This window comes from Poecilia formosa, unplaced genomic scaffold (genome assembly GCF_000485575.1).
Source record: "Poecilia formosa unplaced genomic scaffold, Poecilia_formosa-5.1.2 Scaffold46, whole genome shotgun sequence".
In the NCBI taxonomy this organism is placed as follows: domain Eukaryota; kingdom Metazoa; phylum Chordata; class Actinopteri; order Cyprinodontiformes; family Poeciliidae; genus Poecilia; species Poecilia formosa.
The window spans coordinates 545,516-572,701 of record NW_006799985.1 but is presented as its reverse complement, the minus strand read 5'-3'; the positions used below and the strand labels follow the sequence as shown (position 1 = coordinate 572,701).

Sequence of the window (27,186 nt, the reverse complement as noted above, 5' to 3'; positions counted from 1 at the left end):
GAGTGCACCGATTGCAGTTTTCTGGCCTACTGCCGATTACAGATGTTTACAAAGCCCGACCTGCTGATTCCGATTTTGGTCGATGCCAATTTTGTTTTTGTCTCAAATGAAACTGCAAAAGTGCAGACATGATCCGATGGGCCGTTCTATCAGTACAACCTTTCTCACAGGAGAGCAGAAGAGGACGCTGACTGATTTTTAGACCTTTGCAGATGTAGATAAGATCGGTGGACTAGATCGGCTTTACATACGAGTGTCAGCCGATTACGATCTCCCAAAATTAAGGAAGTTTTGGGAGACTTCCTTAATTTTCCTTAATTAAGGAAGTCTTAATTAAGGAATTAAGACTTCCTTAATTCCCAAAATTAAGGAAGTCTTAATTTTGGGACTTCCTTAATTCCCAAAATTAAGGCAGATAACCGATTTATCTGCCGGCCGATTTATCGGCCAGCAGATAAATCGGTGCACCCCTATTTCAAAAACATCTAATTTTGCATTGAAGTCCTATAATCACATTGTAATTTATGATTGTTGAAATGAAATGAAATGAAATGAAATTTTATTCGAACATGATACAAATACAAATAATTGTTGCGTGACAACATATAAAGACGGTCAAGGGTCGGCAGTACTCTTTAAAAGACAGTGTATCAGGAATATTATTAGAGCAGACTCTTGATAGTGCTGCTACATAAAAAGATCCACCTTATGCCTGCATTCACAAACAACCCTCAGTTAGTCCCTTGTGCCATGATGAGCCTGTTTTGCCCGCAGTGGTCATCTGTACATGTGCATTTGGCTCTGTCGTGAAGGATTTCCAGGGACAAGTACATTCACCCAGATCATAGCGGCTGATTAAAATAGAAGTGCTGTGTTGTTACGCCAGGGACACACAGATAGCCACACTGGCACACACACAGTGACACACAGACAGTCGTTGCCACTGACACTCACCAACATCTTCTCCCCTGTGCGTGTGTGTGCATGCTGGCTCCTGCAGACTTTTTAATAACCTCTTTTGATTAGAATCCCCCCGCAGCAGCTTATTTAGGGCTGGATTTGGAGCAGGTTTAAAGGCCACTGCCCCCCAGGGGGTGCTCCATTGCACTTCTCTGTATTCAGATATGATGTCCTTGACACCTCTGTATCCTGTTCCCATTTTGCACTATTTTTTGCTGCTACAGCAACAGATGAGTAGCAGAAGTGTGCGTGTGTATTGGGAAAGTGGGCTCCTTAAACCAGCTGTTAACCTGTGTCCCTTCCACCCATCCCCATCCCTCCGTTTTTTACTCCACAGAGTCGCTCCAGGCAAGAGGACCCAGAGCAAGCTCGACTGAAACAGAAAGCTAAGGAGGTAAGCTGCTGCGGAGATCATTACCCTTGACATTTCCCCGACACCAGTGCATAAATTTTTCATGCCTCACTACATATGTAATGCCATTTAAAGTCAGACTTAAAAAAGTTTGAGGAATTATTCGCTCCGATTGATGCCAGTTTGGAAAATGATTCTCTGCACACCAAAGACACCCTCCACCTCCTCCACCCCTTTGCATTTTTTCCATCTGTTAAGCCTCCTTGTTATTGAATTCTGTCTATAGGAGAAATGCATAAACTCTCCATCAGGTTAAAAGCATTATTTCACCTTTATATAGTCTAATTTTCACAATTATGCACATAATTTCTTATTTTTTATCTTACCTAACATTTTATTAGTAAAATAAATTAAATAGAATTTATTTTAAAAAAATAAAGGTATTATTGAGATCATTTTTGTTCATATATTTTTTGACCTGTACACATTTAAAGTAAAGCAATATTATTTCAGGATATTATGATTAGTACTTTACTTATTTATAACATAATTTTTTAAATTTAAGTTTAAATGTAAATTAAATTCCTAGCGGCTTACCAACTCAATTTATCTCTTGGTAGCATTGCAGACAACATTAGCAAATTGACAAATTCCAGCACGTTAGCAAAGTATAGCGTAGTTGCTGATCTTAGCTAATGTTTGTGTTTGGAACAAAAATGACTGAACTACACAGGAAAAACAGGTCTTTGAATGTGTTGCACAATATTAACACATTGTCATGCACAGCTCCAAGATAGAGGAGATTCAGAGCTGGAATCCATGTGATTATATCGCTTACAGCAAAATTAATATAAGACCGATCCAAAAGTGAAGTAAAAATTAAATGAATTAGAAATAAGTTACAGTTGCTGAAAATTAAACTGAAAACCAGTCAACAAGGTAAGTTTTAGGTTTTGTTGCCACTTTTCAGCTTATAGTCTGTATGTTTCATGTAGTGTTTTTTCAGCACAATCTCTTGATATTTCTCTTAATTTCTACTCTACAAATACTCCTGCATCAGGTCAGCTCTTTTGGCAGATCTGCTTACCCAACCACGCAGCATTCGCACAGCATTTACTAAATGCTAAATTGTTTGCAAACAGGTAGACAGTTCTGTAAAACATGCTTGAATGAGGGTTACTAAAATATGCTTCGTATTAACTTTTTGCTGTAGAAAATAGTACAAAACTTCCCTCTATTCCCACTGGGCCCAGGTATGACACCCACACTGGTGTTGTAAATTAACAACTCTTTCAGACTTCCATTTTTTTTTGATAGGATAGTGATATATCTTCTTTGTTTCAACTACAGGTTTTGAATTGAATGGATTCCCAGTGGAGCTCCAGAAAGTAGACTACACATCTTTTAGCGAATGGTTAATGTTGTTTACGCAAACAAGACGGCTCTTTCACACCACAAGTTTGCTTTTTTGTTTTCCTGGTGTGTTTACACCAGAATATCTTCACTTGGTGTTGTCAGTGCTCGCTAACAAGGATCAAGAGCACTCTGTGGAGCCTCTGTAGAGAAATTTGAGTAGGCAGAGGGATGAAACAAGCGAAACTCACCTGTTGTTGTTGATGTAGAAGTTAGGAAGCCAGCATGGTTTCTTCTAAGTAGTTTACTCTTAAAAGGAAAATGCTTTATTCATCCAGGGAAAGTATATTGGGAATGTATGCACTTTTCTAGCTGACAAACTACTTTGGGCTAGCACATTTCCAGACTTTTTCCACCTGACAGCCTCCCGTTTAGTGTTGGCGTCTCCAACTCTATTTTCCGGCTTTTCTAACGTCCCTTACTGATCGGTTATTGAACTTGTGACCTTTGAATGACAAGCTGGCTTCTCTTACTGCACCTCCAGCGCTCTTGTCTTTTTTTCTTCATCTGTCCCAACCATTTCTTTCTAGCAACACTGAGCTCTGCTGCAGTTTTGAACATTCGCACTAGATCTCAGCCTACCCATAAGCCCAACATATGCAAATGAAGTGGTGTAATAGGCATCATGATAGTTGCCCCCGGGGGGGCCCATGTGATCAAAGTGGATCTCCTCCCTGTTAAGTGGCAGTCCGCTCGTCATCTGGATACGGCCAGATTAGAGCGTCGTGAAGAGACGCCGTCTTCGTGTGGCACATTTTCATTTTCGTCAGGAATTTTAAGAAGGTTCATTGGAAATGGTTACTTTATGTAACTACCCCCCAGCCCCCACACCCATTTTACCGACACACACAAACACCCCCCACTCCTCCCTCCTCCTCCAGCATCCCTCACCTCTTTCTGTTTTGCTTAATGGCCGTCGTTTCTCAGCCCCCGCGCCTCTCCGGTTTTCATCACCTGACTGGCTCAAGGGGACAGAGCTGGCTGTTTGTGTCACTGCAGAGTCTGTCGGCAGCTCACACATCTGCGCAAATTTCATCAGGATAATGAGCCCGAGCTGCTCTTCCAGGCGACAGCCAGAGGAGCCAGCCTCTCTGTAAGCCCCTCTGCACAAAGCAGCCACTGCCTCCACCAAACTACCATCAAATCGTACAGACGGAATCACACTGTTATGTTCTTCAACTAAATGTTTGCTTCAGGTATGGGCCAACTTAATATAATACTCAGCATTCAAAAATAAATTGTCGGCAGATTGTATAGAACTTGAAACGTCATTATTTAAAAATATTACTGAAAATATGGTCAAACTATAAATGCACTCGCAGTGCTCAACCAATCCTTTCTGAAAGGCATATTCACCGCATCATTCTATATGGAATATTGAAATTACAACTCACATTTTCTTAAGAGAGCACCCCTCCTCCTAGAGTCCCTCACTCAGCTCCTTCAGACTAGCGGCAGCAGCAATTAGTAAACATGTGGTGGACCTGCACACTTTTACAACTCAAGGTAACATGGTTACTTGATTGTGATATAAAATGGCTCTGCGTCCTTGTGAAATACATAGCATTGCCCCTTTAACTCTTTCTTTTTTCTTTTCCTTTCCTTAAAGATATACATCCAGTGAAGGCATCAAGGGCACTTTAGTCTATTCAATCGGCCAATATTGTTACTGGCATGCCGAATTTTCATGCATGTCAAGTGAAATACAATATCTTAGTAAATATTGTGTACAAGCATTCCTCTGCGATAACAGTATTGCACCCACTTATATATATCAACAAGCTGTAGTATATTCCCAAGTAAAGTGACAATGTACAAAATTTACCAGTTACCAAAAGTTTAGTCCTCCATTTTGTTGTATTAAGATTTTTCACATACGGTGCTGTGAAGGGGTGAACCATGCCTCTCACAGTGTGGACTTCTTTATTAAAACTACCTAAATACTTCCTCTTTTCCACAGAGATGCAGCTACTCTTAAAACAGCACCACTGACAGAGCCACATGCAAAAATTGTTTGCTGTTGCAGCTGCAGATTTGTTAAGCTCTAACTACAGCAGCACTCTTAAGGTAATCACTTTGCTGCGGATCTTTATTGAACTGAGAGCATTAACACACAGCCAGCGTTTCGATGTTTCAAAACTGACAGCTAACGACACAGTTACACCCACCTGGACCACCTGGAGTTGCTTTTATTTGAACAAATCTCATGCAAACACACTGATCAGTTATCACTGCATAGCAGACCAAGGGAAAAGTCAGGAGTTTGGAATATGAAGAACAAACTGAAGATGAGTCTTCAACAATAATGCAAAAACAACTGAAAGTGAATGAGAACAACATGGAACAACCCAGTTTAATGAGACTTTAATCTCTGCAGCAAATGTTACCATAGATGCACATTTAAAACTGCATTGATAAATCTGTTAGTAAGTTCCAAAAATGTCACTGTGATTGTTGTCTTAAGATAACCTCCTGTGTTTTGCTGTTTTTTGCAGCTTTACTTGAGCAGTAAGAGTCTCTAAGCTTTTCTTGTTCCATGGATTGGAGTCGGCGAAGACATTTGTTCAAGTACCAGAACCTCCTGAACCAAACTTTGACTCAGCCGGTTCTAACTGAAAAACAGCTATCAGCTTCATATATTACAGAAACCTTTTTTACTATGTACATCTTTTTATCTGTTTAGCAATCCATTACCATTTTAAACCCCCCTATGGCAATTTTAGTTTCTCTAAATATGTTTCCAGTGCCAGTTTAGAAAATTGTCACCTTAAAAGTCCAGATGCCTAATTGCTGCAGTTTTTCCACACAAATCAGTGTTTTATCTTATATTTCTGCACACACCTAATTTAAGTGCACAACAGTTTTTAGTTTTAGACTTATAAAATACTGAACATATTTGTGGCGAAAATGTTAGTGACACCAGAGATGGATTAACAAAGTGTAGAATGAAAGCTTAGCATAACCAAGTGACATCCTAATATCTGAAGTGTTGTTTGCTCAACTTTGAGTGAATAAAAGGAGGGTCCGTCAGATCCAGGGAAGACATTTGTCTTGCAGAGATTTTAACAATGAAAAAATTTAACAAAATGCAGACTTCATATGTTGAAAGGTTGTGTGATCTCATGAAATTCAAGTTAATCCCTGTTCAAATAGGGAAAGATCAGAGGATCTGGCTGGCCACGGGGCATTTGCTTAATATGACCACCCGCTTCATGCAAATCCACAGTGTTCCCTATCAAACTTTAGCAAGAACCTGTAAAGCTGTGCAATCCAATGAAGAGACACCTTCAATCACTGTTTTGACTGACATTTTGCAACGCTAAACGGTTGTCTTTGTGAATGTATCACTCTTGTACTGCAGACCAAACCCTGAGACTTAAGTAAACTTCAAAAATGGTAAAAGCTATAGCTGCAGAGATTTATTTAGGTTTTTTTTTTCTTTCAGGAGTGGAAAGATTATTTTAGGCCTTAGGTTTGTCCTGGAACATTTTTGTATGTATTTATGTAGCTATGCCTTGACTTTGGTTTGCAGATTTTCACCACTGAGTGAAAACAAAATTTTGTAACCAGCAGTCCTGTCACATATAGCTGCTGCAGAGGTGTAGTGTGAGAGATAGTCTGTTTCCTCCATTCACTACCATTTGGCCAAAAGGTCAGATGGGCTATTTCAGAAATGCCCCTAGTGAAAATCAATGGGCAAATCGTGGAGTTCAGTTCCTGTTTGTTGTTGTTGTTGGTGGGTCTCTGTGTTCTCACTCTCCCAGTGCTAAGGCAGAAGTAAGGGGGGTGGGGGGGTCAGTACTTGAGCACTGAGACCAAGAGAAAGAGAGAGGGATGGACACAGAGAGACAAAGACAAAGAGATGGAAAGCAAACGGAGGCTGTGGGGTTCGGGGACCAGTTAAAAGATAGAGAGGGAGTTAAGGCCGGTAGAGATACATCACAATGTCAGACACACAGACACACTGCAGCCATAAATTTATCATTGCAGCCACGTCTGCAGGCACAACTGGACACCAGGAAAGAGTGAGGTAAAGAGGAAGAGTGGAGAGAGGACAGGAGAAGAGCGACGACTGAAAAGGGAAAAGACAAATAGGCTAACGCAACTGACCAAAAACTGTCCGAAAGCTCCTGCTGGAGTCCGCCGAAAACAAACTGTTTCCTAGCATTGATATTTCTGCAGGATGTTCACATGAGCTGCTTAGCAGAGGGTTGCCCAAGCTTGACGTTCCAGAGAAGTCACAGAATATACAGTCAACTCACTTTGGGATGCAAATGATTCCTTTGTCCTACAAACGATTTCAAATAGAAGAAAACTTCTGATCATTTTCACAACTTTTTGTCAGTGGAAGCTTTTGTATATGTTGTCACAATTACTCAACACGTTTCTGTCAGTTTCTAATTACTGATGGTCACAAATAATCTCATCAATTTGGTAGTTATGATGATTTCTACTTAGTCATTCGGTTGTTGAACACCTTGGGAAACATCATTTTGGATCTAGTGCTTCTTGATGTAGTCGACACTAGTAGGCAAGTAAAAAGTACAAAAATATGTGCAGCAGCTGCCCTTCTCTGGACAGGATCCAAAGACGTTTATGTAAGTCTTGGTTACAGCCTTTAAGAATTATTCTGTTTTTCTGAAACAATGTTACTCTTGACGCTTAGGTTTGCATCAGGTCTGCAGACAGAGCACATTATTTAGCAACAAATTACTAAAGATGAACAAGCATGCAGAACCACCTTTTACCAGGGTGCTTGCCACACATTTAAGATTCTTATTTAGAAAAACAAAATCTTTTTTCCCCCCGTCACAAATAATGTCTTATTTGTGTTTCTTGTTGTAGTGTGTTAAAATGTGAAACAGGGTAATGGTTTAAGTAGCTTTGCAAGACAGTGGATATGAAAATGGTTGACTCAGGTTGTCTTTCACTGACTGACAGTCAGTGTAAAGATCTTAAAAGAAGACAGAGTGAGTGCTAAGCCTGTCACAGTAAGCAATAAATCAATTAATTGCATGATAAATTAAAATGACCTCGATAATTTCCATTTGCGTGATTGTTTTTCTTGTGTCACTCTTTCTAGCAAAGACTGGACGTTGTAAGTCTTCAGTCTGGTGCATTGGCCTCGACTAACCTTTTCTTGAAGGACAATTTTCTTTACAGAGACTTGATTATCTGTTTTATTTATTGTTTTAATTGTGTTCATTTATTTTAGATATTAAAATGTATTCCAGTTCCAAAGTTATAAATATTTGTTAGAAATGAATGTTTACTGATCTTGGAGAGAACGCTCTTGTATTATTTTTGCCTGCACCATTAAATAACTTGAAAATGATCTCAAAGCAACAATATTATCATTTATCTCAATAACTAATGCGACAATTTATCGTCCAGCAAAATTGGTTATTGTGACAGGCTTGGTGAGTGCTTCCCTGCTCTTTGCAGCACTTTTGTTTAGAATAAATTTTCTGTGTTGTAACATATGATGTTTTATGACCAGTTTATTACTAAAGTGTTGCTCAAGTCTTGCCTGAACTCAACTATAAACCGTCCACGGTCCTACGCATATGTGACTTCTCATACTGCATAAACATAACATGTTAGATTAAATGACTTTCTATGCACCATTTCTATCTCTTAAATCTTTACCGTTTGATCGAGAAGCATCCACCAGGCTTTAACACCAACATATGCGTCTTGATTAGCTTGGCCTCCTTCACAAGTGATCAGGTCATGGAGATCCTGGAATCCGCCCACACTGTAATCCCCATCAGCGGCCGCCTTATACTTTTTTTCTCCGCAAAAGAGAGATTCTTGTGTGTCAGAGGACAATGTAGCTACTTCGTAGTTTTCATTAGACTGGTTATATCTGGGAGTTCATAGGCGCTCATCCTCTGGCCCTCCACAAACCGCTCTGCTCAAAGAGGCGCTCTCGCCCATCAGGTAGGCCTGAGGGCGAGAGCCTGCTGCCCTCCTCCACATTCTCTCTCTTTCTGTGCCGATTTTCAAACAGAATTCCTGCTGTTCTGTGTGTCCCGACTCATAGTTATGTTCTTGTCTTCTGGCCTTAAAGACACAGTGCAATAATTTCACCGGACTTGCAGCAACTCGCACAATAGACACACACAGATGCTCTGCTGAAGGGAAGCAAGCTTTTATCCCCGTTTATGTGTGCAATAACGATTGATTAGTTCAGTGTCTTTTGAGTTCGTACATGATTTCTTTTATTTTTCTATTATTTTAATTGTTTGAAAAACATCTTGACAAAGATAGATTAATTACCACATAAGAATGGCTTGCTTTGTCTCCCAGATATGCAGGCTACTACATAACACACTGTTACCCTATTTTTATTTGTTGCTTTGTTGTCTGAAGTCTCAACTTCAGTTTTTTTTTCTTAACCTCAAGACATATTACAATGGGAAAAAAACAGAAGTAGGCTTTAAAAGTACCTTTGGTGTTCCTGTGTGTTTTCGAATATTACAAAGTGCTGTAATGAGAAGGAAAACAACAAAAAAAGGAGATTTTGCCTCACAGGGAGATAGCGACTCGTCTACTTGCTGCACAAGCCTGTAGGTTCACTTTTCTCTTTGTGCGCCGGAGCACTCCTTGGGACTCCAGCGACAGGGGAATTGGGCGGGCTGAGCTACGCTGGTGGCGAGGTGTCAGCCTCCTGTGCCGGGTATACGAGCAGGAGGGAGGCAGGACATGTTTCAATTAGGCAACAACCACCACGTGCATGTGGATAGAAAAGGAGGGAAGATTAGCTTACCTGTACCTGCGAACTTTTCCCTGCTGACCTCTTCATAAAATACACCTCCTTGTTCCGTTGTGCCCCACTTTCTTCTCCTTTGCGTTTGAATGTTAAGGTGTTGCTTTTGTCGAATTCTTGTGGGGAGGACAGTAGCCGGGGTCTTCGTGAGGTGATGCTAAGTGTGCCAGCCTGGCCTGCATGTTTCCATTAGATTGTCATGTTGGCTAATTAGAGAGCGGCAGCATGATTCACCTTGTTAATTAGGAGGACTTGCACACCATGTGCCTGCAGGCGGTGTGGGGAAGAAGAGCCCAGCCCCAAAGCCTGTTAGTCGCCTGCTGCCTGTGAAGATTCCCCTTCTCATCTACCTTCACTGCTTTTTTTTTTTTGATTTGGAAATGAATAAATCATTGAGATCGTCCTCTCTCGAAGTGTGAATATCTGAGTTCTCATCTTTTCCTGGATGCAAATTAGCCGTGATCAATAGGAGGTGACGAGCGGAGAATCTTAAAAAAAGTGTGAGACAGGCAGAGAGGACTTCCAGATGAAGCATAGAATGAGACAAAGCGAGAACATTTAAAGCAGGAAATTTTCCCTTAGATAAGCAGTATTTTTAATGATCCCCACGCTCCGGCTGCCGATTCAGTACAACGCCATTAGAATTTGCTTAACAACGTTTTCTGACTTCTTTGTTAAACTCTTTTTTTTTTTTTTTAGCAAAATGTGAATTACAAATGTTATTAATAGGAATAAAACTTACTTCAAAGTCAGAATTTAGTGTAATCCAATGTTTCACTCAAAATGCCTTTATGTCGTTTGGTTCCTATAAAGTAAGTTGCAGATGAAGGAAAACCGCCAGGTCATGATAGTGACACTCACATAATGACCTTCGCTTCGGGGACGACTGAGGGCTCTAAATAATTGGTCCTGGTCCCTGGAAGCTCTTGGAGCTTCAGAAGAAAAGGAACAGATTGTGCCATGGCTGTTAGTTCATGCATGTATTTTGAATTCATCTCCATAAGTAAAATATTATAATTCCAGACAGGATAAGCAGAACCATTCACACAATACAGTGGTGGAGAGGGAGTGTTCAATGTTCTGGACAGCAAGACATGTAAACAAAACGGTGCATCTCAGTCCATTAGAATATTAACAAAAAGTTAGTTTCTTCCAGTAATCCTGTTGAAATGTGAAACTCTTATTGTATAGATTTGTTTTTTTATGTAGATTGGTATATTTCAACTGCTAATTTTGATGACGTAGACTCACAGCTAATTAAAACGTTCTTTGACAATGTGAATATTACAAAAGATTAGCAGAAAACATGTTTTTAATGCAGAAATACAAAATCGGTCTGCTGACTTGACAGCTGTCTCAGGCAGCTTTATTAAGGAGATTTGTCCACTGAAGGTTATTGCTAAACAAACTGACTCTTCAGAGTTCTATATAAAACAATATTAAGGTGTAGTTGAGTGGAAGGAAGAAGTTTGGGGGAGATGCGGAAAGCGTGGACTGTGGCTGGAGTCAGTGGCATCACACACAAACACGTTCAGGTCATGTTTCACAACATGAATCAGACACATTTCAAGGAGTGTCTTATCCGAGCTAGGGAGAAAATTGACTAATATGTTTTTCAGCAGGACTTACCCACAAAAAAGTACATTTCAATCAATCAATCAACTTTATTGGTATAGCACATTTCAGCAACAAGGCAGTTCAAAGTGCTTTACGTCGTAAAAACACAAAAGTACAAAGCCAAAAAAGACACCACGCAGTCAATAATTGAGAAAACCAGTAAACATTTTAGATTTTGTCAAGTGCCATTGTTGGTTTAACAACCATTGTATCACTGCTTTTCACTGAGTCTTTTATCTGCCAAGCGGCAGATAAAAGACACCAGAAATAATGCAAACGGAAAGCCACCTGCACTATCTAAACTCCTCAGCAGCTTATCATCTGCATGAAGATCACATTAATGTAGCAATTCATGCAATAGGAACCACAACTATGAACCGAACGCATTTACTGTGCACTACTTGAACATAGGCTTACAAATTCTTTCCTTTGCTGTAAGCAAAAAAAACAAAAAAAAAAACAACAGAAATTATTGCGTGAGCCATATAAATTTGCAGTGAAGCTATATAATGAGTTTTGAAGTGAATAACTGAATCAAACTTGTTTTCTCACAATGTTCTAATTTGTTGAAATGTCTATAAAATAATTTTTGAGGAACTCTCCTACATATAATTATTGAGAAGATGTGATGAATCCATGCATGTTTCCATCTAGAACACATTTTCGGCTCTTTGGAGAGTAAGAGTGCAGATGGGAGCGGAAAACCTTATTGGGTGCTTCAAATGGCCCCTCTTCCCTGCAGCAAATTAACTGCCAGGCACTTTGCATGAAGAAAAGCCTGAAGATGTAGCTCACAGATGTTCACGTAATGCTGCCCATGTGGGTGTCAGGTGAATGAGATGCATGTATTACCGACGCACATTAAACACATACATAAAGCGTCAACACACACTTGATAAGGGGTAGGAGGCTGGCACAAAGAAATGTGTGTTTTTATGGATGCAAGAATTTAATTTTGGCGTTGAAATTAAAACAGCTTTACTAAGACACTATCTACTGAACACAGTACATGCTCTATTGATCTGACAAAGATGATCTAATAGTTATGGTCCTTGATGGGCAGAACAATATTAACCGTGTACATATTGAGCATTTATATGCAGCATTATTCAAATTGCTTAAGAGGAAAAAGGAAGTACAATAAAAGAAAAAAGTGGTTATAAAGTGGCTTAAGGACAACAAAGTCAACGTTTTGGCATCTCCATCCAAAGCCAGGATCTCAGTCATATGGCGCCATTGTGGGCAGATAATTTTGGTAAATCTTACTGACCTGGAATAAGAGAAATTTGGTCAGATTTAACTTCAGACACTGAGCCAGCAAAGGTTTTTGTGTCTTTTTATGCCATGTATGTGTACTTCCGGTTTCAGCTGTATTTTGTGAAACTTTGTTCTGAATGCCGTTTAAAAATGTTCTAGAAGGTGAAGCTGCGGTAAATAGACATCATGAATGTCTATTTAAAAATAGACATTCATGATGGAGACACTACTCAATCACAATATTTCTTATTGTGGCACTATCGCTTTGTTGTGTCATCAGCACATGTATGACAAGAGATGTTGTAGTACATGTCAGTACTTTGACATGTTCAGAAATTGGACTGGAGTTTGTGTTTAAAAAGCTAAACTTGTTGTTAAACCACCTTGTTCAATGATCCTTTCAAAATATGTTAGATATTGTTGAGGCATTCAGATAAATCTCTAATAGATGTTTAATCACCTTCAGCTTCCATAGCCTGAAAAAATTAAGTCAGTCAAAGGAAGTCTCAACAGTGTTTTGCATTTTTGTAAAGCATTAAGGTAGTGCAATTAGACAGGCAGTCTAAGGTAGTGCAATTAGACAGGCAGTGTTATCAGTACTGCTTGACAATCATCAGCATACCTGCAGCCTGACACTGATATGGGTAAATGAGAATATAGTTGAACTTTGATATCCTGTAAAAAAAATACCAATGAGACGTTCTGCTTTTTCCAGCTAATATATTCAATTTACAGTAGACACAGCTCTAAGTTTACGTGTTTTGGGAGAGTATCTCAGCTTTATTTTCTAGCTTTGTTCTCCAAATCTGACCAAATGTGTAAGCTTTACTATGTACACCAGCATGCCATAAGAAAATGAATGTGGCGATAGCATTTTTTTTTTATTTTATTTTACAGGCAAATCCGAGTTCAACTAAACCAAGTCTTTGTATGCGAGATTACTTTTTTATTATCCCCTAACCACTTTGTGCTACTTTGTCTAAAAATTGGTTCTCCAACCAATGGAATATTGGTTTGGTTTAGTGCTGAAATTATATAAATATTAAAAACATTTCTATTTCCTGACACTCTCAGATAGTCTTTATACAACCTCCTGCAGCAATGCCTGAAGGCTGCTGTGTTGTGTATTGTAAAAGTTAAGAATTTACTTCCCCACCTAACCCTGGTTAAACTACTCGCTTTCTACCAATGGCCTTTATTAATAAATGCGTTGAACAAATGTAGCATATGTCAAGTCTGCATAATCATAAGAATCCTGCTGGTTGCTGTTCAACCACAGCTTTTCATGGGGGAGGGTTTGAAATGGTATATCAATTTAAACCCTATGGTCTGCCTTACATACTGTGGTCTTTGCGAGGCAGACAGCCATTTAGCTTCCTTCACAGCCCCACAGCCGCTTGTGACGTCAAGCTGAGCATGTTCTGCTCTACCAAGGACATCTGTCTGTAAGCGTCTGGAGGGCCGTAAGCAGCCCCCCAGGCCAGACAGAGGGGTGGGGAGGAAAGCCTTTGTTAGAAACAGCAGAAAAGGCGAACGGCAGGTTGGCCATAACTGCTCCTACAGCTCATCTCCCTCCCTGTGCCAGCCATATCAGAGAGGTTCTTGCTGTACTTTGGACATGTTTGCATCATAAGGGAACATAATGCTCTGCTGTCTGTGAAGAAAGAAAAATCTTTTATTTCTTGTTTTGCTCTGGAAAGACTTTTATTCTGATCCGCTAAATGTACAAGTGCAGAGTATAAAGATTGAGTTTTAAATGTACAAAGATGCAATAAATAATTGCTATATACATTTTATTTGCTGTTTACTCTTTCCACTGTGTATAAAAGCAAGAATTAAGAATTGATATTTAATATGTAAAAGATGTGGTTCCAAAATTTATTCATGAAGGGACTTAGTGGAAACCTTCGTTCTAAATAATTAATTTCAAATAATATTATTATGAAACTGAGTGAACATGTCTTTCATTTCCACAGTTATGTATTAAACTTAGTAATGGAAATGTTTTTGCATATGCTAAAACTTTAATTTTTATTTCAACTCGCATATTAGTTTGTTTTTCACCAGCTCTTCTGATTTGACTGGCGTTGAATTTTCTGCAATTTACCAACACCTACAGCTCTTTGCAAATATTATCGTACCTCTTGAAGCTTTTCGCATTTTGTCATAACAACTGCAAACTATTTTTCACAAATCAAAACTGAAAAGAATGCCTTGCCTCTGTATGTAGCTGTCTTTACTCCTCTACCCTTTATTTAAATCCAGCGCAAGACAAAGAGGAATAGTTGAAAGAAATCTTATTTGCAGTTTGCTCCAGCCCATGTAAGGGGACATGACAAAACATGTAAGAAGGTGTTCTGATCAGGTCAGACCAAAGTTTAACGTTTTGACCTGAAAGTTGGTGGTGGAAACTTGTACACATACATTATATGTCAAAGTTTGTGATTGTAACACAAGAAAATGTTAACTTGTTTGAAGGGTATAAATTATTTTAGGGGTTACTATATGCTGCCATCTGTAAGTATTAACTCCTGGTGTCAGTTTTAATGGGCACAGAAAACATTAGAAAGACTTTTAGTGTCCTAATGTGTTAGTTGCTAATCAATGCTAATTGATACCCACAACACATTATTTAAAATTATTTAGAAAATTGCATATTTTTACATGAATACATTTTATTATGCCACCAAAATGGTGTCACATAACAGTGCGCTTTAGGTACAGAAAATAAATCCTGTATCTGACAAAACCACAGATCAATTTTTCTGCATTTCTTGACCTTTGTTAATATAACTTTACAAGTCCTAGTTCCTTGCCTGCAAAGGGCATAGAGGCAGACTGGAACCATTGGTATTTAAGTGACTTCAGATCAGCAGGTGGTTATGTGCTATCATTAATAGGAGCTGGCAAATGTATGCATCCTGCCACATGATTATTCTTCCCGTCTGGTACAGCTCTTAGTGATGACCTTTTATTTAGTTACTGGCAGTGGTTGTACTTGTTAAACATCGACGACATGGAGAGCTACTCCAAGAGAGCACAGAGAGAATGTAAAACGGATTTCTCATTCATCACCACAAAATCCCAAAATATCTAAAACCTGCTGTTGTTGGAATTTACATAAACTTAAAGCTAATTTAAATGGTAAATAAAAGCTCCTTGTGTTTCTTCGCAGCGTGAAAGACGACATATTTCATGTTGGTTGTTAACCAAATGGTGGGTTCTGCTTCATGGCACCAGATTGAAATCAGAAATCAGTCTCCGAGTGTCATGGCTTCCCCTTCACTGACGGGAAATGCAGGCTCGCAGATGGTGAAATGAAGTCTTCATTTATCATGCAGTCATAAATCCGAAATTGCAGGCAGTTGCTTTGGGCGCTGGGAGCCCATGCCTGGTGCCAACTGCCAGCCAGAGATGCCGGCATCCTGGTGCCGTTAGGGAGATAGCGAACCTCTCCTGCTGTGTGCGTTGCGGCGGGATTCTTTAAGGTCAGGCCCGAAAAGATTTATCTAGTTCTTATGGCAAAGCTTGATCAAATCTGCAACAATAACATTAGGGACAGCGACTGATCGTCCAGCCACAACGTCCGCATTGTAACTCATGTACTTCAATATGTAGTTATTAAAATTCACATCAGAAAGTTATCCATATTATTACTATTAATTAATGAATATTCTCATGTATTCCTGTTTTTTTTTTTGTGGACGTCTATTGTAAAACGAATAAGTAAACAAGGTTTATTTATTCAGCTGCTATTAATTCACCTTCTTTGTCAGCGTGTTTGAATCTTTCAGCAGTTTCGCTGTGCTAAATGTGAAGTGGCAACACCCTAAAGGGCATGCCTTGCCAGCAGGGTTTTAGGAAAAAATCAGAGGCAAGTACATGCACATTTTAGATCAGATGGTGTACTCCAAAGCAACCTTTTACAAAACGCCATCTGAAAGCAACATGAATTTTTTTTCCCCCTCCCTGATCAGACAATATACATGCCTCGCACAAACACCAGCGCCCAGCGAACACATGCTGAGAGATAACATAAAAGAACATGAAAGACATCAAGGCGCACAATTGATTGTCCCTGTTCGCTCCAACCCAGGCCTCTCTCCCCCAGCAGGCAGGCACACAGGCAAGCTGGTTGGTAGGCATTCCCTGTGCTGCTGTGGCCAGGATTGATAGGCACGTGTATGTGTGTGCGTGTGTGTGCGCTCTGGCACCCTCCGTGCCTTTGCCTCAGGCCATCACACCTCCACCCAATGGAAAGGGCAGCTCCTAGCGACGCTGGGTCCGCCCACAGCCCTGCAGCTAAACATGACATTACCTTGGGCACTGCCCCTCCCAACCACCCACTTAAACATCACAAACTGCAAAAATCAAAAAAAGAGCAGGGCTATGTGACTACACACACACACACACGCACACACACACACACACACACACACACAATCTCTGTGTTCCGTTAATGGCTGACGACGGTCTTCCATTTTGTTCTGATCAGGCAAGCATTCTGCTCCCACGATACAAGAGAATAAGCAGAAACATTAGTCGCACGTCTTTGTTTCTATTTATCATTTGATTCTTGATTCACTTTAATATTCTTCCTCTCGCTAGTTGTGTTTACAAAACTTAGTTGCCTCAACTGGTCAGGAGGTACCAAAATGTAATTAAAATAAGTCAACATTTGTAATTTTTGTGTTAAATGTTTTAGTCAAAATACTAAAACACACATTAGCCGCTTTTCCATGGTTGTGGCTTTAACCAGTTCTTCCACAGTCAGCTGTGGCCAGATCTGTCTCTATTTGCAGATCATGTGCAGCTCCTCCCTGTTTATCGTAACCACTTGAGGGGTGGTATAAGCCGGGAAAAACCATGCATTGTGTGGAAGAGATTTAATTGACAGCAGACTGCACTTGTTGACTGAGTTAGACTTTAATCTTAACTACTTGATACTTTTGGCTGTTTGTCTTTAAGGTGTTTTCACACCTGTTAGTCTGGTAGACTCGGTTCGACTAGGGAGCAGAATTGCAACGTTTGTTAAGTTTTCAGCTGCTGTGATTTGCTTTTACACTGCATTGCGTTAAACAAACCAAACTCTTTGAAAAATCATTTTCCCTTCCTCACCTGTGGTGGCTCTGCACCAAGAGTCACCGAAGCAAACGGCATGGAAACTTCAAAAGAAGAAGAAGAAGACGGGAGCTAAATTTTATCTTTGCAAAATGTAAACAAAAATGCAGTAGCATCCGATATCAGTGGTTGTTGGATTTCTCTTTTGACTTTGCTAAAAGACCACAAGCCATTTCTTCCTCTAGCATTAATTAGATTTTCATGTTTGTTTAGATGGTACTTACCCAGAATGCCCTGCGTTATAGTTCGTTTTCTGCTTTTGGAGCAATCTCCGGTCTGCTTGCATCTACATATGCATTTGAGCTGCTTCAAAGTTCACTTCTACCAAACTGAGACAGTTTTTGGGAAGACTAGATTTTGCTTTTTTGGCCCACATCAGAGTTCAGTTATGGATTCACGTCCGCTCCAATGAACCAGACTTTCTGGGGAACCTTGTCATATGCCACTTTTTATTAGCTGTGCAGTATTTTTTTCTTATGTTCTTATCTTGTGTGATTCTGTATGGTTCCATTTACCTTTAGTTTGCTCTAAACATTGTGCCACAGTCGTCCCACAAAATATGTTAACACAATATTTGACAGACTTGTATAAAAAGCAAAGAAGTAACTCTTATGACGCCAAACTTTGTACTTAGAGGTGTATTAGGAATGCACTTCCTCTTTAGACACTTTTACCAGCTGTTGAGGAAAGGTGACAATTACCTGTAATTCCATCTACTGGTTAAATAGGAACTGCAGCACCTTAACTGTGCCTGTAGTTAAATGTATTAAAGCTAAACGGTTGCAGCGCTGTTGCACCTCAGCGGTACATCCGTGGCTTTGAAAGACCCATCGGTTTAGGTGAATGGAGACTGGCAGTTTTGGTTAACAATTTTCATACGATGGATTGAACTTTGCTTTAGAATATTCTTTTAAAACCTAACCCCGCTGTCAACTTCTCCACAGCCTCCACAGAGGAGTTGGGTTTATGCTGAGAGTAAATTACACACAGGAGGACTCTATTTACTGACTAGGTCACTTTTGAAGGTATTTGCAGTTGCACCAGATTTTATGTATGGTAGACAGACTGGATGCACTTAAGACATTTCTGATTTTTATTTGTAAATGTTTTTCAAAACCAGGTATTATTTTTCTTCCAATTCACAATCATGTTTCACTGTGTTGTAAAAATTTCAACTAAATGCATAAAAACTTTGTTGTAAAATACTAAAATATGAAAAAGGTCAAGTAGTGTGACTACTTCTGGGCTGGGGCTGCATTTATAAATGAATAGAGAACCTTGTGAGTAATGCAGGACAAAACATGACTTTATAAAATTTGTGTTCTGTTTTCACTAGATGCAGCAACAAGAGCTGGCCCAGATGAGACAACGAGATGCAAATCTGACAGCACTAGCTGCTATTGGACCTAGAAAAAAACGCAAACTGGACTCACCAGGGGCAACACCATCAGGGACTGAGGTAAGAACTGGAACAAATTAAGGGTTTTATGGTCTTTCTAGGTGCTGCTACTAAATGGTTTCACACGGATCTTTGCCACAAGTGTCTCAATCTAAAGCAGCTGACTTTTTCCCTTTAATTCATAGTGTTGTCCTGCAGATAAAACTTTGAATCCACAAAATGATCTAATTGGTAAAGCTGGTAATAATGTTATTTTATGTTGTCACATTGTTCTGTAGACAATGAATCAATAATGAAGTAATGTGATATGGTGTTGTTACTGATTAGACCATTTTTGGCAGCCAGCAGTTGCGACTGCTTACTGCATAAAAACACCTTTTTTTCCCTGCTGTTTACTGATAATAATATAGCAGTTCGCCTGCTACTATTTTCTGTCTGTTTCGTTCCATGATCAATAGCAAATTATGTTTTCTGGTGCAGTATGGTATTGTTCAACAGCACATCTTGTCCCACCGACATTTAAAGCTGACTTTTGTGTCAGTGATAATTTATGATTTAACTGCGTAATCTCCTTTAATGTTGCTGGTAAAATCTCAGACCAAAGTCAGTAAAGTTTTTAGACTTCAGTTTGTAGCATATTGAGAATTAATGGGACTCAGACCAGAGGACTTTTATCAGTGTTTACTGCACGTTGCACTTCTGATGCATTCTTTGACCTTTTAGCCATTTCACCTTCTCTGACTCCTGAAAATGATATTGTTTACTGATTTAAGAAAAAAAAAAGAAAAAAAAAAAAAAGTTGCGCATATTGTTTCAGGTTCAAACAGGAATCACTGCTAATCATTATGGTGCGGCTGGTATTGGTTTCACCTTGTAAGTCTTGTTTGTGTGTGTGTTACCATGGCAAAATGTGGTCTCGGTCACTCGACGCCAGCCATTACAAGAACCACATCAAAAGAGAAGGTATGAGTGTCATTAAAGAGAACAGAGCACCAAAACACCTTTGACTTTGATAAATTCTCCATTCCAATAAAATAAAGGTTAAACTATTTAGCTACAGTTTTCAAAATTATGAGTTAAAGTAACCAAGCAGTCAGACAACATAATGAGTGCATCATTTTGTAAGTGTGTTTTTCGGAAAAAGAACCAAGAGACAAGTTTGGATAAACAAAAAATGGGTGCACAAAATGTCAAACAATCAAACTTTTTGCACGGTGCTGAGTCTCAAGCTTTAGCAGATATTTACTTTTCAACACAACAAAGACCTGAATCATAAGCCCCATTCACAAAGCACTTCCAGATGGGATTACGGCTTCTTTTTGTTATCACAGTGTGTTTTGTAAAAGAACCGATGTAGTGAAGAGGGTAAAAATCAGCTGATTACAGTCTATACCCACAGCCCCTCATCAGCTGCCTTGTACAGAGTCAAGGTGGCTTCACATTTTGAGGTAGTGATGCAGTGACAATGTGTGGTTTGTGCAACCAACCGGCCGCCAGATATAAACTCAGCTCTTAGGAGGAGTAATAATGATGTTGATGATGCACAGTGTTTTTAAAATCTGAAGTCCGTTTATGATAGCACCAGTCTCTGCTTGTAAAGAATGAATGGTAAAAGGGAGCTGAAGAGTAAGTTGGTTTGTTGCAGGTTTATGGTAGAAATATTTTGTAGTAGAGTGATTCCACTTCCTACTCAACATTTAATCCCACTTATTAATGACAGGCATTTAAAGGTTAAATTATTTGTTTGTTTGCTGTATCAGCGGATGGATAGCTGAAATAATATTAACTGGCATCTGTACTGAGAAGCAACTTTTTAATCAAGCTCTTAGTTCTTTTTTCAATTATGTAAAAAAAAAAAGATAACTTATTTGACTGTTTCTTCTACACTTTCAGAAGTTACTTTTCCATTCAAACCAGCCACTCAAAGCGTGTCAGACTTCAGCCACATTCACCTAATCACACTAACAAACGTGCACAAATTCATATATTGACATTCGCAAAGGTTTGACTGCACCACAAACTTCATAATTTAGTTGAGCAAACGTGGATGTGATGTCCGAATAACACACTTTGGGTATATTCACAATTCTTGAATGGTTTACACTACAAACCAAGCAAGACGTTTCCTTGGAAAATTGACTGCAGGCTTAGAAGGAAATGTGAAAGATTTGTGATCATTTTTCCAAAGACTAAATGATTTTATTGCTGCATAGGGTGCTGAAATGATTGAATCTTTATTTATCTATAATTAACTGGGAAGAGGAGCCAAAGCACCAAAAGGTATGATAATTTTATGGGTAATTATCTGTTTTAACCTCAAAATATCTGTTCAAAGTGTTTGCACAATAACATATTGTGTTTAAAGTTTTTATATTTACTATATCAACTTGTAGGTAATACATTCACAAAAAAATGTTTAGAAAATGTAACTTTCTGATAATAAAAAGACCCTAACCTTCCCACAATTTACTATATAGTCAAATACTTAAGTTGGTCAATGTTAAATAAAACGTCAAACACTCCAACAGTAACAATTAGGTATTTACTAATAATTTTCAGTCTGTAAATGCTCAGTTGTCATTGTACTCCTTTATGCTCTTTATTTTAGGTTTAGTTAAAAAATATTAGGTTTGAGGGCATATAAGATGATACACAAATACAAAAAAAACCCATCTTGCAATACGTGTATTTTTTAATTCAAATGTACCAACACGGTCAAGGAGACTTTATCTTCACTCTTATTCTAAGAACTTTAACGCATTATAACATGTTTACATATCTGAACACATTTTAACGAAGCCATGATAATCCTGATCACCAAATTGAATTTACTCAAAGTAATTTTTTCCCCCCACATCGTTACGTCTTGTTTTAAGCTGTTTATCATCAGACACTTATGGCCCGAATTTAAATGCGAACAATACAAATTCCTAGTAACAATAAAGTGAAATAACTTACAGGAAGTACTTTTTAGAAGCAACACATTGACATACTTTAGTGTGACGTGTCAAGTCTGTTTGTAATTAAGCTGTTGTTTAAAAAAAAAAAAAAGTCTTCTGTTTGAAGCACCATAAGCAGTGACTGAAGTATCCTATTTCTCTAACACATGAGTTTAGGTGAAGTTATGCACAGTTGCTGCAGCGAGTCACATTTACCTTTAGGCACCAGGAGAAACATTTAAATTCCACATATTTCTTCGTAAATATGATGAATGTAAAATAAGGCTGAATATTGAATGTCAATTGGCCATTTTAATAACCTGCTTATCGAGTTGCATCTTCGCATCCTTCGCTTAACAGCAGCATGCTGCAGAGGAGCATAGTAATGCACCCGGTAAAAAAGCATAAATAACAAAATAAAAACATTACTTCTGGTCCTTGAGTGCAGTGCCAACCTCTTTCAGAATGTTTTACCCTGATGGGTATTAGCCGGCGACCTTCTGCTGCATTTAAAGAAAGGAGGGGGAAAAAAGCTTTCCCAAACCTCTCGCCTAAACGCAGTTACAGAACATATGCATTAACATACATTAAGGAGTTGTTTATTTATTTCTTTGTTTTAATGTCCCATGCACGTTTAATTAGAAGGCATAATGAAGTGAAATCAGAGTGCCCCTCCTCTGGAGTTATTGCAGTGGGGGCGGAGGAGGAATCTTAACTTATTTTCACTTCGTTTTCACCTCCTCACATTTCTTCATTTCACATGGGCTGGAAGCCCCCGCGGCGTTCTCTTTCCCTTCTCCAGAGCAAAGTGAATGTGACTTTTCTAAGGGGGTCACAGGATGCCTGGAGGCCTGTGGGTGTTACTGGACTGTTGCCTGCTCTCAGCTTCACTGAGGGGCTTGTCATAGATTTCATCTCCACAGAAATGAGCCGGGGGCCCTGGCCAGGAGCACAAGCAGCCAACGTTATGAAGGGCCCACGCTGATTATTTCCCTCTGACATCGCATCCTGAGCTTTCCGCATTAATCCCAGACAAAGGCAGCCCTTCAGTGCTGTGCCAGAGCTCAAATTAGGAGTCAGATAATGGTCTTGTTGAGATCCTGTTCTGTTCACTAAGAGGCAGAGCTCCTGTTGAAATCCTCCTACCATTTATTTTTTTTTATATTCACACCACTTCTTTTTGGGGGTTTTTTATGACTTCGAGGAAATTCAGGTGACAACATTTTACTCCATAAGTTTTTCCCAACCATCCTACCCCCACTCTTTCCCCCTGTGTTTAATTTGAGGGTGGCTCTGCAGGACTCGGGCCTGTGCCTGGATGTGGATGGCCATGGGCTGTGAAACTGATAGCCTGTCAAGACTGGAAAGTCCGTCTCCAGCCTGATCCAGTCTGCAGGAGGTAACAAAGGGGGTCTTACAGGACTCCGCAGGGCAGATTAGTTTCAAAGAGCCAATGGCCGAGGCTGCTGGAGGACCTGCTGTGGTCCCAGCGGTGGGTCACTGCACAGGTAGGCGGTCACATAGGTGTACATGGTGAAACTCAGCTTAATCCCGTTTACTTACATATTACCAGGTCACAACAAGTGATATTTTAGAGCAAAAAGGAACCATTTTTCCAATAAAGAATATCTAATCAAATCAAGTAAATGCAATCCATAGATTCAAATTCATTTCCATAAAACCCGCTTCCATCTCCATTGTAACATAATATGGTGAACTTGATAGTTGACTTTGCTACACTTGTTCTAAGCTCTAACCTTTAGTAATTAAGCATATTCTAATTAAACTTCTACACTTTTATTTGAGGAATTCACTGTTAAAATTTTTATTTATATTCACTCTATTTTCTATATTTTCTCAAACATTACTCCGTCATTAAAGCAAGCATGGCATGTAAAGAGATTTAAAAAGCCTCCTTCCTAATTGCCAGCTTTCTAATGATTCACCAGCATCTGGAACCCTACCGTAACCCTCCATCCACAGTGCCTGTGAGTACAACCTCTTGTAGTCGGTGTTCTGAAAACCACTTTATTAGGTAAACCCGTTCAACTGCTTGTTCACACAATGGTGTCAGTTTAGTCATCTACATGTGGTGAAGACGATTTGTTGGAGTTGAACTGAGCGTCAGAATGGAAAGAGAGGTGGACATGTCTCATTTTTTCTAAAGAATGGGCCCACAGAAAATACTGTGATGTCCTTGTTTCTTGTTTCCTTGTTTCTTTTGTTAGAAATTCAAGGCAGCTGTAGCTCAAATAACCACTTATGACAACTGCGGTTTGAGACGGATTGGTTACAGCAGCAAAAAGTGACACTGGGTGACCTTCCTGTCAGCTATGAACAAAAAAACTGCCGATATAATTTGCTCAGACTCACCAAATTTGTTCCATTGAGTTTTATTTCACCTGCGACATAAAACTCAATGTTTTTGGCGACATAAAACTCAATGTTTTATGTCGCCAAAATTGTCCCCAAATTCTGGGGACAGAATTTGGTGGTAACAGCATGGATCTAATTTGCATCAATTGCTTGGGCTGGTGCCAGTCAAGCAATGCTGAGTTTTGTGTCTGGCCATGTTCATCCCTTTTTGACCCCAGTGTACTCATCTGATGATGGCTTCTTCCAGCAGGATATTGCATCATAAAGCTTAAATCACGTGGCTGATGATGATAATGATGATGATGATGCGTTCACTGAACTCCAGTTGCCTTCACAGTCACCAGATGTCAGTTCTGCAGCGCCCTGTTGGCATGTTGGGGAAAAGGAGATTCACTTTGTGCATGAGCCACTAACTCATTCAAAGCAACTGGACAATGCTATCATGCTAAGAACCAGAAACTCTGAAGAAAGTTTTAGAAACCATATTGAATCTGAAGGCAAAAGGGGCTCAAACCGCAGCCAGTCATAATAATACAATGGGTTTTGAGTGAACGCTGTAAAATTGCCTTTACATTTTCATATTTTGGTAAAAAGAAAAGATATCAAAAACAATGTCTTATGATTATCACCACCAAGTGTTATGTTTTGATGTTCTCCTGAGCCCAGCTGTAAGTATCTGCTTTCTTGTGTTTGGCAAACCAAAGGAACATTCTGTGGTGTGTTTGCCATATAAAGTAAAATGTATTCCGGATGCGAGAAAACTTGCTAAATACAATACATCTGTACCCACAATCATTACTGTATCACACTCGTGAAATTCTGTCCTTTAACACATTTAACATGACTGGAACGCTGCACTGTTTCATTTCCCCCCGTATCGATTTTCAGATCTTGTGATCTCCTCCTCTCCCGTGTGGTGAATCTTATCTGAATTGTGTGGCTCGTATTTTGAGTGCTTGTAAGACAGATGGAAACTCCTCTCCGCATCTTAGGCAGCATTACAGGTTCTGAGATGTAAAAATTACCCTGATGCACAATGTCCTGCAGTGTTTAACATGCCTAGTGCTTTGAAATATCCTTGACACATTTATGAGCTTTGAGTTATCATCCAGGCACTTAGGCCATTTATCACATCAAAGGAAGAGCTTTGTTTGTTGACGTAAAAGCAACAATACCAGCTAAATTGCCCCAGTTTGTACAGCCACGTAAGCTTCCTCCTATCTGTCTCGACCAGGCGCAATGCTAGGGACAAAGGTAGGCGAGGGATTTAATAGTGAGCACAGTCTATTTTTCCATTTGAATTCATTTCACCTTCTTTCTTTGAGGCTGTAGATCAGAAAGAAGGAGTGAGGCAATAGAGTGAGAGGCATTGGGAGAGCGCGGGGGGAAAAGCACAAGGAAAACTGATGCCCTTTCCTCCAGCTAAATTAACAGGAATCACGTGGAAAACAATCTGAGTCTCCAATGAAGGAGGAAGGAGAAGGAGGGGACGGGGGGCACCATTAAAATTAGCCCCAAGCTATGGACTGCACCCAATATCACTAAAGCTGCACTCACTACAGATGTGGAGGCTGGCTTACAGGCAAACTATGCTCTGTTCTATAGCTACAATTAAAATCAACCTCGCTGCCAAAAAATAGGAGGGGGAAAGTGGGGGTAGAAAGGCAGACATGGAACATCAAAGACAGATTGAAATGTGTAGTCAGTAATAAGAGTGGTCTCCAAGCCCCGAGGTTCTCCACGGTCCCCTTGTTAATGAGAAATTTTGACCTCTGGTTTGTAAGTTAAACTTGTAATCTTGGTTAATGAAGTAAATCAATCCCAACTCGGGAGTGTTCAGTGTCTCTCCCTTTGCCTTCTCCCCGCCAACCTCCCCTCTGTCCTTCTGTCTTGTGCTTCTCTCCTTCGCCCGCCCCTCCTCCTTTGTCCCTCGCAATGTGCCGCTTGGGAGCAAAACGGCCAGGTCTTCAACCAGACAAACAGGAAACTCTGAGAGTAGGACGGTTCCGGAGCTGGAGGGAGGGGGTTTGCGAGGACTCAGAGGACCAGGGCCAACCAGGCTGTTTGGTTAAGAAGGAAACAAGCCAGCTGAGTGGCGGTAGAGGGAAAATCAGACTCCTCCTCTCCATCTTTTCCCTTCCATTCCATCGCTGTCCACTGCTCTACCCTCAGCATTCTGGTTAGAACTTGGTTAAAAAGTTGTAAAGAAACACTGATGTCCACTTTTATTTACCGTGCCATGGGAACCTAATTATTCCTGTTTGAGGTGGAAAAGGCAGCTAACTTAACTTTGTTTTTTATGAAATGTTGCTGTTTTTCATTTGGAAGCCTCTGCTAATTTCTTGGGGTGCCTTGACATTTACTGTCTATTAGCTATAGCGTGGACGTATTTATTTACATAACTCAGGATAGAATGCATAGCTATGACTTTAGCTTGACTTATATCAGGATGTAATAAAACATAAAGATTCCTGTGTGGGCTTTTCCACTGTATATACTCCATAAATACGATTAAAGAGGGCACATAGAGGCTGCTATCGGTTTCATCATGTCAAGATGTTTATAATGTTAGTTTGACTTCACATCTTAAGGCAATTGAGTAAATCCACTGTGGGCACAAAGCAGACAGAATTGAGTGGTTAGGGAGCTTTTTGGGTCTCTTGGCCATATGCCATGTCTTCTTAGAGCTTTCACACAATGCACTTTGCCAGTTTTTACTCCCCCTATTCAATGCAAAGCAAAGTGGTTCTCATAGCTGCTTTATGCTCTCTGCGCTGCAGTTTAAAGCAATTAAAATTCAACCACAGCACTCGCATGAGAAGAGGAATATATTGGTTGAGTCTTCACTTGTGTGAACTACTTTTGTTTCCTCTTTTCTAGATAATTTGGTCAAACTATGTGATGGGTTGTTGCACATTTTAAAGGAAATCTTTGTTATTTAATAAAGTTAGATATTGCAGCAGAATTACATTAAGGTTTA

The 27,186-nt window shown here is 39.6% G+C and overlaps 1 protein-coding gene across 1 annotated transcript in view; it reads left to right on the top strand.

Moving 5' to 3' along the window:
* Window positions 1-27,186, top strand: part of LOC103138054 (transcription initiation factor TFIID subunit 4) — a 114,793-nt gene that overhangs the window by 64,868 nt on the left and 22,739 nt on the right. The window contains exons 14-15 of the mRNA XM_016671556.1: window positions 1,298-1,354; window positions 18,829-18,951. Coding sequence (XP_016527042.1) covers window positions 1,298-1,354; window positions 18,829-18,951 — 180 coding nt within the window. The remainder of the gene's footprint in view (window positions 1-1,297; window positions 1,355-18,828; window positions 18,952-27,186) is intronic.